The sequence below is a fragment of the Panulirus ornatus genome, chromosome 69, assembly GCF_036320965.1.
Source record: "Panulirus ornatus isolate Po-2019 chromosome 69, ASM3632096v1, whole genome shotgun sequence".
Taxonomy (NCBI): domain Eukaryota; kingdom Metazoa; phylum Arthropoda; class Malacostraca; order Decapoda; family Palinuridae; genus Panulirus; species Panulirus ornatus.
In genome coordinates this window covers 19,714,310-19,727,766 of record NC_092292.1, presented here as the reverse complement: position 1 = coordinate 19,727,766, position 13,457 = coordinate 19,714,310, and the positions used below count along the sequence as shown (strand labels likewise).

The window sequence follows — 13,457 nt, the reverse complement described above, 5'->3', positions numbered from 1 at the left end:
CTGTTGGTTACACTCAGTTTTAGTCTGACTAATTAAAGTATACACTCATTTACTGTTTGCACTACAATATAGTGAAAATAAGTTGCATTCAGAATAAGCGATGATATGTTCCATTCGGTTTGGTAAAGATATGTTACGTTCAGTGGAGTGAAGATATTTTACATTTAGTATAGTAACAGTAAGTTATATTGGCTATGATATGTTGTGCTAGACAGTATAAGAGTTTTTTTTTTTAGACACACTGCTATAAACATTTTGTAATCAAATTTCATCTGCAATACTCAGGATATGAGAAAAAGCAATTTCCAAGAGACTCACCCAAGGAGCGATTGGAGGTCACAAACAAAGCGGTATACATATCGCTTGCCAGCTGTCTTATGAATAATATTCTTGTCATAGTAGTAGCGGAGACCTCGAGACAGCTTCTCATAATTCATTTTAGGCTTGTTTTTCCTCATCCCCCAGAGTCGTGCAACCTCATCTGGATCAGTCAGTTTGAATTCCCAGCCATCTCCCGTCCATGAAATGTGTTGCTGCTGCTTTTTGTCTGTTAACAGTTCCAGGAGGAACTGCCACAGCTGGATTGGTCCGGATCCAGTGAAGCAAGGGCCACCACTACTCGTCTGGTAGCCTAGTGTCGCATTACTGGGGCCCAGCAGGCCGGGCGGTGGCTTGGTGTCTGGAGTGGCGACATCGGTGCGGGCAGGTAAGTAATGGGCCGGGTTGAGGGCCCCAACAGCACTGTTGATCTGTGACAAGTCATGTCCCTGTGCTGCTGCAGTCGCCCAAGGCTCTGGTAGTGCCTGTGGCACCGTCTGAAACTGTGGGTCATAGTGAGGCGTGGAATAGCCATCGGGGTACTCGTGGGGATACCTGTGGGTGGCTGTGGGTTGAGGGTACTTGAAGTAGGGCAGTCGGTACTTGTCGTGCAGACTATAGAAGTCGTGGGCAGAAGGGTCGAGGTAGTGGACAGGTGGGTGGTGGGAGTCAGGCAGGGTATGGTAGGGCTCTGGATCTGCCTCTGTGTAGGGCTGTGGTATGAACCCTCCTGGGGACCCTTCCGATGGGGGCTCGCTCACAGCACCCATGCTCTCCGCACTAGGGTAGCCACCTGAGGGGAAAAAAGTTGTAGGGTATACATGTACTGAAAGGCTATAAGGGAAATAACCTTAGAATGAAAAATAGAAATGGATGACTGTTAATGAAAGCTTTCAAAAAACTTAATGTCTGTGGATATGAATAACTCTTTAGCTTTTGGACACAGTTGTCACTATGTTCAGTAAGTAGGCACACACTATTGGCAGATTAGAACTACGTTCAAAACTAACAACGGTGGAACTGCAGCCCTTCCCGATCGCTCGTCTGTCCCCCATGCTTCAGCGACCTAAACTCGCCTCGTCTGTCATGGAACTAAATTATGAACTACTGTTACATGACAATAAAATTGAATTTTTTTTATTTATATACTTACATATGACTTCAGCTGGGTGTAAAATATCTACATGTCTTTTCACAGTAAAGTGTAATTTAAGTGCAGTTTCCACAGCCAAGAACGTAACCTAACGTCATGAATTATAAAACTTACTGTAAGTGTGCCGAAATTGAGGCTTCACTCCATACAGCGTCCAGCAGACCATGTTCGTGGTCGACTAAACAGTAAAATTTGGTTCACAGGACGGTGGCTGGCAATCCGATTGATTTCTTGAGTACAATGTTGTGTAAGTTGCTTAAAAATCACAACAAAGGAAATAAATAGACGAATTTTCCTTGCACAGTCATCCAAAAACTCTAAGTTGCAGGTGAAGCTTGCACTGATTGTAAGTTGAGGACATGGGCTTTGGAAGTCAACGTTCCAGAGATCCATCCGCAACCAACTCTTCCCTTGTGGTGCTTGAACTCAACTGGCACGACTTCCAGTCCCTCACTTCTCCACCCCTCGACTAACACTCCCTCACCTCCCAAAAGCCGATACCCTAATCAACTTGACTTTAATTTTAGCCCTTGTGAGCCCCAGGCAGAAGGGCTATAGTGGGGTCATGGGTATGCATGTGGGTTATGGACCTCGTGCACTCTTCCCAGCAGTAATAGGGGCTTCTGAGCACAAGAAGAACCTACTTCCCAGTCGTTTCGTTGCCACTTTGACCCCGCGACCTGTGCATTTTCTAATCTGCTAATTGGGTTATGACCTATGACCTGTGAGGGTATTGTGCCGGCAACTATTATCAAGAGGTACAGTCTCGCAGCCCCACATATATCACATAAACTTCAATACACACTTTCCACCTTTCAAAGGCCACTATGAGATTTCCTCATCTTGTGTCTAGTTTTCTTGTCTCGTGAAATTAGAAGTATTTAGTTATTCTGAATACTGTAATTGTGTTTACGTTGTGGCTAACCTAGTTGACAACCCAACGATAGGTCGACTCCTGGAGGATGCCTCAAGCCTGACGAGCGACCGGTGTGCCAGTAGTCAGTCCCGGGCTCACATCAACGCTGTAATTCAATTGTTAGCTAGGATGATTTGCGATATGCTTAGAAGTTTTTATTTGTAAGCTGGCAAAAAGGGAACCTACCATTTCCTGCGAGGGGGAAACTCTCACAATGTACATTAGCTCTGAGATTCAATAGTAATTTACATTTTAATGCGTTGCTGTTAGAGAAGAAATGACTATACTAAATCGAGAGAATAATTGACCGAAATGATGGTAAGTAGCCTTTGTCTGGCTGTCTGATAACGTGGTCGACACCAGGGGCCAGACACCCCGACTCCCGCGACGTCGTTTATCCTGGGAATAAAGTCTCAAAGAACTTATTAGACCTGTCATCAAACGCCTTTCAAAAAAAAAAAAAAAAAAAAATGCCGAGAAGTATTCAACTTGGTAAAGCAGTCATCTGATACTTTACAGATCAACTGAAATGAGATTAATCTGCGATGCCAAGGTGGTGATAATACTAAGATGGACCCAGATGGCAATCGCTCAGTCCCTGAAGGCCGATCAATGAGCTGAAAGACCAATTTTTTCCCTTTATTCTTCACAAGAAATGTGTCCTTCGAAACAAAAATATAGACAATATATCCATAATGAGGAATTATTATAGGCAATTGAGCTAATTACCGCCTGGGGTAGTATTAATTAATAAAGCAACTCATACACGGTGGAAAATGCCTATTGTTGTAAGACGTGTTATGGAAAACGAATTGCCGGTGCCGCTTGTTCTCGGCGGCGGAGCACCGCTCGCACGGGATGCATCTGGCGTTCAAAATGAATACATCAGCGCTCACATGGGACACAGTACTAAACAGAAAGGGCACATCGGCGTTATTTTTTTTTTTTTTCCAAAAGAAGGAACAGAGAAGGGGGCCAGGTGAGGATATTCCCTCAAAGGCCCAGTCCTCTGTTCTCAACGCGACCTCGCTAATGCGGGAAATGGCGAATAGTATGAAACTATTCGCCATTTCCCGCATTAGCGAGGTAAATAAAATAAATAAATATTATATATATATATATATATATATATATATATATATATATATATATATATATATATATATATATATATATATATTAACAGTCGACAACAGAATACAGTGGCAAGTAGGTAAGGTACCTCTGCTATCAGTATGACACGCAGAAGCTCGAGGAGCGGCACTCAAGCCTTGACACAGCGGTGCTCGGATCTCGACCTAGCGGCACTCAGACCCCGATACTGCGGCTGTCTTATTACATAGCAGCACCAGGGCCTTGATGAAGGAACGCTGAGGCCTCGACACTGTGCTGCTTAAGCCTGTACATAGCAGTACTCAGATCTCGATAAAGCGATACTCAGGCCTCGACACAACGGCGCTTAGAAATCGACACAGCAGCGCTCCTATGTTAGCGAGATAGACGGTGGCACACGGGATACATACACTCCGAGGAACAGACACATCCTACGAAGCCAAGAGGTTGCCTCGGCCTTACGCAACTTTCGTCTGTCCTCCAGAACACCGGTAATTATGCCCACAATGTACAGAATTACTTGAAAAAGAAAATCTATCCGTCTTGTTGGAGATTCAAGGATTTCCACTTCCGAAGCCGGTAGACCAAAGACCCTGTCTCACAAGGCTTTCAAGACAATTACAAGTCCATCTTCAGCGCAAGGAGCCACTACCTGGAGGCGCCGACAGCCTGAGGAGAACCCATCTGGTTGATTGATTTCCCAAGACCTAGGAGCCTCGACTGTCGCTAGCTAGGCTCGCCTTGGGTAGGCCACGATAACGATAGAGAGGCAGTGGAAATGGTTAGGTTAGGAAATCGTAACGCAGGGAGTATAAGGCTAACCTTTCCCCAAAGAATGAGTATGCTGTCATGATAGGGTATTGCAACAGGTGCAGAACAAAAGGAGGTTATAGCATCGCTAAAGAATGTCTAGATTCTAAGGTATGGCAACTGGGGCGAAACAGGGTGCATAAGGATAATAGAGTAAAAGAATGAGTAAAGCTGAACAGATGAAGCAACAGACAGCGAAGAGGCAAAGCAACATGTGGATAACATGGAACAAATGCAGATAAGATACAGCAACAGGTGGCCAACGGATGAAGCAACAAGTGGGTAACAGGGACTCCAACCAGGTGACCAATGGATAAAGCAACAGGTGGCCAACAAATGAAGCAAAATGGGGAATACATGAAACAACAGGTAACCAACAGATCAACAGATGAAGCAATGTGGCGAATTATATGGGACAATAGATGGACAACAAAGTAAAAAAAGGTGGAGAACATGATATGTACCAATTGACGAAACAGCTCAACAAAAGCCATACATCATAAGAAAAAAATTCTCTCGATTGCAGGCATGAATACCGACCTGGGGGATTTGGGTGATAATGGGATGTCGGGGACATGATGCCAAAGAGAATGGGGAGAAAGACAGAGGGCGGGGGGGGAAGCTTACTGCCACCAGCACCGACAGTTACCACCAGTCGAGGTCAGGCCGGGTGCCACGCGCGGGTCAGAGGTCGCGCCCCCCTCAACATTATGATACTAACCCAATTCACAGTCAATTAAAGGGAAACTACAAGTGTAAGGCACCGACCTCATGCCAGGTGAGTGAGTGCCTGACCTCTCTCTCTCTCTCTCTCTCTCTCTCTAACACCGGATGTCGCAAATCCCATCGCTAACAATCTAGCGATGAGGCGCTTTATCATGTAGACTCGCTTAACTTTGGTTTAAGCACTAACCTCTAAGATACAGCTGGTTTTTGTACTTCGCTAAGGAGTGCTACACACACACACACACACACACACAGACACACACACAGGATGCAGAACTCCCTCCCGTACTGTACAGGTGGGTAATTACAAAATGATAATTATGGACATTCGAATCTCATGATATTATCTTTAATAATGAAAATGATCTTAGTAATGGTGAGGCCAGTGAAAGCAGAAGTATAATAATTACACACACACACAAATATATATATATATATATATATATATGTATATATATATATATATATATATATATATATATATATTTTTTTTTTTTTTTTTTTTTTTTTTTATACTTTGTCGCTGTCTCCCGCGTTTGCGAGGTAGCGCAAGGAAACAGACGAAAGAAATGGCCCAAACCCCCCCCCCCCCATACACATGTACAAACACACGTCCACACACGCAAATATACATACCTACACAGCTTTCCATGGTTTACCCCAGACGCTTCACATGCCTTGATTCAATCCACTGACAGCACGTCAACCCCTGTATACCACATCGCTCCAATTCACTCTATTCCTTGCCCTCCTTTCACCCTCCTGCATGTTCAGGCCCCGATCACACAAAATCTTTTTCACTCCATCTTTCCACCTCCAATTTGGTCTCCCTCTTCTCCTCGTTCCCTCCACCTCCGACACATATATCCTCTTGGTCAATCTTTCCTCACTCATTCTCTCCATGTGCCCAAACCATTTCAAAACACCCTCTTCTGCTCTCTCAACCACGCTCTTTTTATTTCCACACATCTCTCTTACCCTTACGTTACTTACTCGATCAAACCACCTCACACCACACATTGTCCTCAAACATCTCATTTCCAGCACATCCATCCTCCTGCGCACAACTCTATCCATAGCCCACGCCTCGCAACCATACAACATTGTTGGAACCACTATTCCTTCAAACATACCCATTTTTGCTTTCCGAGATAATGTTCTCGACTTCCACACATTTTTCAAGGCTCCCAAAATTTTCGCCCCCTCCCCCACCCTATGATCCACTTCCGCTTCCATGGTTCCATCCGCTGACAGATCCACTCCCAGATATCTAAAACACTTCACTTCCTCCAGTTTTTCTCCATTCAAACTCACCTCCCAATTGACTTGACCCTCAACCCTACTGTACCTAATAACCTTGCTCTTATTCACATTTACTCTTAACTTTCTTCTTCCACACACTTTACCAAACTCCGTCACCAGCTTCTGCAGTTTCTCACATGAATCAGCCACCAGCGCTGTATCATCAGCGAACAACAACTGACTCACTTCCCAAGCTCTCTCATCCCCAACAGACTTCATACTTGCCCCTCTTTCCAGGACTCTTGCATTTACCTCCCTAACAACCCCATCCATAAACAAATTAAACAACCATGGAGACATCACACACCCCTGCCGCAAACCTACATTCACTGAGAACCAATCACTTTCCTCTCTTCCTACACGTACACATGCCTTACATCCTCGATAAAAACTTTTCACTGCTTCTAACAACTTGCCTCCCACACCATATATTCTTAATACCTTCCACAGAGCATCTCTATCAACTCTATCATATGCCTTCTCCAGATCCATAAATGCTACATACAAATCCATTTGCTTTTCTAAGTATTTCTCACATACATTCTTCAAGGCAAACACCTGATCCACACATCCTCTACCACTTCTGAAACCGCACTGCTCTTCCCCAATCTGATGCTCTGTACATGCCTTCACCCTCTCAATCAATACCCTCCCATATAATTTACCAGGAATACTCAACAAACTTATACCTCTGTAATTTGAGCACTCACTCTTATCCCCTTTGCCTTTGTACAATGGCACTATGCACGCATTCCGCCAATCCTCAGGCACCTCACCATGAGTCATACATACATTAAATAACCTTACCAACCAGTCAACAATACAGTCACCCCCTTTTTTAATAAATTCCACTGCAATACCATCCAAACCTGCTGCCTTGCCGGCTTTCATCTTCCGCAAAGCTTTTACTACCTCTTCTCTGTTTACCAAATCATTTTCCCTAACCCTCTCACTTTGCACACCACCTCGTCCAAAACACCCTATATCTGCCACTCTGTCATCAGACACATTCAACAAACCTTCAAAATACTCATTCCATCTCCTTCTCACATCACCACTACTTGTTATCACCTCCCCATTTACGCCCTTCACTGAAGTTCCCATTTGCTCCCTTGTCTTACGCACCCTATTTACCTCCTTCCAGAACATCTTTTTATTCTCCCTAAAATTTACTGATAGTCTCTCACCCCAACTCTCATTTGCCCTTTTTTTCACCTCTTGCACCTTTCTCTTGACCTCCTGTCTCTTTCTTTTATACTTCTCCCACTCAATTGCATTTTTTCCCTGCAAAAATCGTCCAAATGCCTCTCTCTTCTCTTTCACTAATACTCTTACTTCTTCATCCCACCACTCACTACCCTTTCTAAACAGCCCACCTCCCACTCTTCTCATGCCACAAGCATCTTTTGCGCAATCCATCACTGATTCCCTAAATACATCCCATTCCTCCCCCACTCCCCTTACTTCCATTGTTCTCACCTTTTTCCATTCTGTACACAGTCTCTCCTGGTACTTCCCCACACAGGTCTCCTTCCCAAGCTCACTTACTCTCACCACCTTCTTCACCCCAACATTCACTCCTCTTTTCTGAAAACCCATACTAATCTTCACCTTAGCCTCCACAAGATAATGATCAGACATCCCTCCAGTTGCACCTCTCAGCACATTAACATCCAAAAGTCTCTCTTTCGCACGCCTGTCAATTAACACGTAATCCAATAACGCTCTCTGGCCATCTCTCCTACTTACATAAGTATACTTATGTATATCTCGCTTTTTAAACCAGGTATTCCCAATCATCAGTCCTTTTTCAGCACATAAATCTACAAGCTCTTCACCATTTCCATTTACAACACTGAACACCCCATGCATACCAATTATTCCCTCAACTGCCACATTACTCACCTTTGCATTCAAATCACCCATCACTATAACCCGGTCTCGTGCATCAAAACCGCTAACACACTCATTTAGCTGCTCCCAAAACACTTGCCTCTCATGATCTTTCTTCTCATGCCCAGGTGCATATGCACCAATAATCACCCACCTCTCTCCATCAACTTTCAATTTTACCCATATTAATCGAGAATTTACTTTCTTACATTCTATCACATACTCCCACAACTCCTGTTTCAGGAGTATTGCTACTCCTTCCCTTGCTCTTGTCCTCTCACTAACCCCTGACTTCACTCCCCAGACATTTCCAAACCACTCTTCCCCTTTACCCTTGAGCTTCGTTTCACTCAGAGCCAAAACATCCAGGTTCCTTTCCTCAAACATACTACCTATCTCTCCTTTTTTCACATCTTGGTTACATCCACACACATTTAGGCACCCCACTCTGAGCCTTCGAGGAGGATGATCACTCCCCGCGTGACTCCTTCTTATATATATATATATATATATGTATATATATATATATATATATATATATATATATATATATGCTTCATAGAGGAAATCCGCCTCAGCAGTAGTATACAATTCACAAAGTTTCATATCCCAACACAGGCACACAGGCTTGTGCAAGCCTGTGTGCCTGTGTTGGGATATGAAACTCTTGTGAATCGTGAAGTTTCAGCAAGTCAACTGAACTACTGAAGTGCGATTACCCTTCATCATTATTATTACGGACTATTCCTGTGAGCCCACGGGGAAATAAAACCCAAGTTCCCAAGTGCAGTTTCGTGTAATAATTACATCATCAGGGGGGAGACACAAGAAAGACATAGCAATCGGTTGATATACAACGCGTCCTAGCTACGTCTCTTCGTTGTATATCAACTGATTGCTATATTTCCCTCTTGTGTCTCCCCTGATGATGTGATTATTACACGAAAGTGCATTTGAGAACTTACTGAAACACACACACAAAATTTCCTCATTTTTGCTCTTTTTCAGCTTTAACAGAACAGTGTATAATAATAATAATAATAATAATAATAATAATAATAATAATAATAATAATAAATAATAATAAGTGTGAAAAAGAAATACGTTTCTGTTGCCCCTAAATTTACTTTCCTCCAGTTCTTTCACCAGCCACAAGCCTTACATATGAAAGACCTCTCGTGACTGGCTCTACACCTCCGCCAATCACGTGCCTGCTCCATGGAAGACCTACCGTGACTGGTTCTCCTTTCGCTTCCCAGGATTGTCAACTTTCTATACCGTATTAGCTGATCTACCGGGTCACATGGGGTTCACAGTTGAGAGGCAGGTCACTGGTGGCTTATGCACGAGCTCAACAAGCTTATTTTCCAATTTATGCCGCCAATTTACCTAATTTTACAACTATTTTCCTACTTTCGAAGATTATCTTTCCTTTTTTTCTTTTCTATGCTTAAGCTTTTCTTTTTCTGTTTTGTAATTAATTTTCTATGTTTTCTGACTTGTACGATTCTACAGATTCCCTGCAGATGGTCACAAATCTGCTCACGACACGAATTTCCCTACTTAATACAAAATCTCTGTCTATGACACCGATTAATGAACCAACAATTAAGGAACGAAATTCTCGCTCTTAACTCTTATACTTCAATCAGCCCTTCTAGCTTTCCCGATGGGTGCATGAACCTCGACTGTACAAAGTCCTACGATGAGGGTCCTGTTGCCAGCGACAGGGAGATATATTCCGTTGGAAAAAAAAAAACAGACAGCGAAGAACAGGTCTTAATACGCATGGTAATTTTTTCCACCAACGCGTTCTCTCTTCTGTGTTGCTGAAACGCAGAGTAAGGGAATCGATGTCATAATTTCGGCTTTTGAGGATGTCGCTGGCTGTCTACCACCGTGACTCGGGGATCAGGTGATGAAGGCCAGATTTGGTCGTCGCTGCCATCACTAACGACAGTCGTCATCGCTATCGCCACATTCGGCAAGCCTTATCATCATCATACCTTCTCATTAAGGTATATGGATCTGGCGGTCACAAAGAACTGGGTGGTAGTGGGTACGGATTATGACGCTGGGGGTTCCAGTCGGATGACTTACACAGAGGAGGACAGGTGGTGGTCGTACGTGTTACAAGGACAGGCACGGAGAAGAGGGGTGCGTGGGCACGGAGAGACGCGGAGGGGCCGGGCGTGCACAGTCGGGAAAGGCAGCGGCGACCGCAGATGCCGCGGTAGACCGGCATTACAAACAAGGTATTTGGAAAGTAAGACTTCCGCTGAAAGTCGCCCGCAGGCGCATGGGCCGCTCGCTGGTGCTCTCCTCCGTACCGCACCAGCCGCCGAGGTGGAGGAGGAGGAGAGGTGGCAGGTCATCTGCCTGACCTCCCGAGCGGTGGCCCCTCGACACCCCCCCCCCTCAAGAAGATGGGTGAGCGTGGCGGGGGCGCGCGCCGTATCGCACCGTGACTCTTGAGGGCGACAACTCCGACGTCTCAGTTGGATAACTTTACTACTCGTCCTCATGAAGAGGTTGAGAGGATCATAGGCCAGCGTGTGACTGAGAAATGTCTCACACTCACCCTCAAGTCTCATACCATAATACTGACAGCATCGGTGATTACCACGAAATTATCTGACAACATCTGGATCCATATTGTATAACGTCCGTATAACGTCTAACATCCGTACAGTTGAATATTATCTGGAGTCGTATTGTAAAACAATATCTTGTAAAACAGTATCTGGAGTCATGCCTTAATTTGATACAAAGGTACACCGTAAAAGAGCATGTGGAGCTATACCGCAAAACTAAATCTGAAGTCATACTGTAAAAGAATACAGTCTGGGTAAGAAAGTGTGTACGTGATCTACAGCAACGTGACGCGAACGATGTAAAAACACAACGCAGTTTCGTAGACCACGACTTAAAAAAAAAATTACTTGTATTACCTCAAGTCCTTCAAAAATAAAAAAAGAGGGGAAAAGTGGAAATTTTTCCAGGCATAAACTGGCTAGGCTTTCCAGAACCTCCCCAACAGAAGACATATAAACCCTAAACTTAAAATTGCTTAAGAAAGGTCTCCCAAGTTCTCCATTGATAAACTGAGTACGTATGCTTCTTCGCTAGCGAACTATATTATGCTCTTTCACGGGTGTAGTATATCATGCTCCTTAAAGGGTACAATACACAACACTATAATACAGATACTGGCCATGGATCACTAAGTTGTATCATCTACAGGAATCCTAAATTTTCGTCTGATTTTTAGTCTTCTCTTTTCTTCTATCACACGACCCTTGGCAGCGGCGACGGGGTTAGGCTAGCTGTAGGATGAGGCGATGCGCGGTCCAGTGTTACCCAAGGGTCACCCCTTGTACTCAAGACATTATCAACAACAGATAAGGCCGGAAATGTCCAGACACTAAATATGTAGACGCTGGCACATCTTTCCCTCCATGGCACGCACGGCTCTCAAAACTAGGGGTGTAGTCTGTTTAAGCGACAGCATTCAAAATAAAATATATAATCTACAGAGAAGAATGTACGCATGTTATCGTTCTGATAGTTAGAAAACAGTGTTTTCCCCGTATGATGTCTTGTTCATACCCGGGGAAATTACCAGTTAGCGTTCGTAATACCAGGGGAACCCCAGAGATTTTCTGGGCGATACTATAGCCTCCTGAAGTATGTACCGAGGGTATGTTAGCCTGGCTAGATTCTTAAGTGTGGAGGGGTGGTTACGTGAGGTGGATCAGGCGGGGATGGACGCCAGAGTTGGTGTGGGTGTAGCAGTGTGGTGCCATTTTAAGAGGCACGAGAGGAAAGCGGGCTGAGGTCCCTGTGGGAATGTGTGACGACTGGACCTTGTCCACGTCCTACGTGTCTTGAACCTCCAGCGTTCGTGGCTGTGAACCGGATGGCCAGTATCCAGGACATGAATACTGGAAGGAGCGTCTCTTTTGGAGGTTGTTAGGAAGAAGCCCAACTTATGAGCGTGTAGAGGGTGCGACATCTGTGTCGCCGGGCGTCGTTATCTTCACTCATAGACGGACACTCTTACAAAAAGAGTCTGCGACGCCCACGTCTCCAGCTGCTACCAGAGACATTTGCATACCCCCCCCCCCCATCTTCAAAAGCTCCTCCGGACGAAGGATCATCACAAGATCCTGACTCGAGAGTTTTCAGTGAAGGGTCTTCGAGTGCAGAACGACGGAGAAGAAACATATAAACAACTTCACCGGATGTTTTCGTGACTTGGTACAGAAGGACGATAAAGTGACACCAAAGAACGCCCTTTGGGAAGTCTGCCCAGAAGGTTGACATCCTAATACTGTCACAGTGTGATTGAGAACCTTCAAGATAGGGTTTTCCGACGCACTCCTGCCCCGACCCGGCCCCTGGTCAGGCGCTGGTCTATAAGGTCAAAGGAGTAACGCCGTATCAGGACCCGAGGCAAAGGAATTTCTGTTTGCCTTTTTCACTGTTTCATTAACAGTGCTGCCAAGGAGACGAGCAGAGTGAACTCCAGCGACAGACCGTCATTTTTCACTGTTCCATTAACAATGCTGTCAGGATGACCAGCAGTGAATTGCTGCGACAGTCTGTCGTTTTCACTGTTCTAATTACTGTCAGCGAATTGTAGCGACACCGCTGTCATTTTATGGACGGTTCCTCAAGTTCGGAATCTTAAAGTATCTATTCCAAACACAAATCGTCTCCCTCACGGAAAGGCGCAGACTGCACCAAAATGTCCGTCAAGTTCAATGTGGAACTATCAGAATATCGTGCTCACTTTTAACGCGTGGAGCCAACGTCGGAGAAAGACATTCACAAGTAGGAAATATAAATCCATATGGTGAATCTAACGATAAAGATAAAGATAATGAGAGAGAGAGAGAGAGAGAGAGAGAGAGAGAGAGAGAGAGAGAGAGAGAGAGAGAGAGAGAGAGAGAGAGAGAGAGAGAGATCGCCATATCAACTCTGTTCTCTGATAAAACTGCTGCTGTAAAAGAGGACACCCTCGTCTGATCTTCTGCCGGAATCTTTCTTCATCAAAATCATCAAAATTCCTCTTCTTACCACCACCGCTTTGCCATCAGAGCCGCCAGTTGTCCGCAACCCAACGAGTTTGTATCACTAAGACCTCTGGAGGCCGGTTATGGCACCACGCCGCCCTGTGGAGGGCAGTTATAGTACCACTAGGGCCTGTGGAGGGCAGTTATA

General features: G+C 44.7%; 1 protein-coding gene across 10 annotated transcripts in view; it reads right to left on the bottom strand.

Moving 5' to 3' along the window:
* The window catches only part of LOC139747680 (transforming protein p54/c-ets-1-like), a 268,848-nt gene that overhangs the window by 6,932 nt on the left and 248,459 nt on the right, over positions 1-13,457 (bottom strand). For all 10 annotated transcript variants that reach the window (XM_071660266.1, XM_071660265.1, XM_071660263.1 and 7 more), the window contains one exon: positions 319-1,111. In XM_071660266.1, coding sequence (XP_071516367.1) covers positions 319-1,111 — 793 coding nt within the window. The remainder of the gene's footprint in view (positions 1-318; positions 1,112-13,457) is intronic.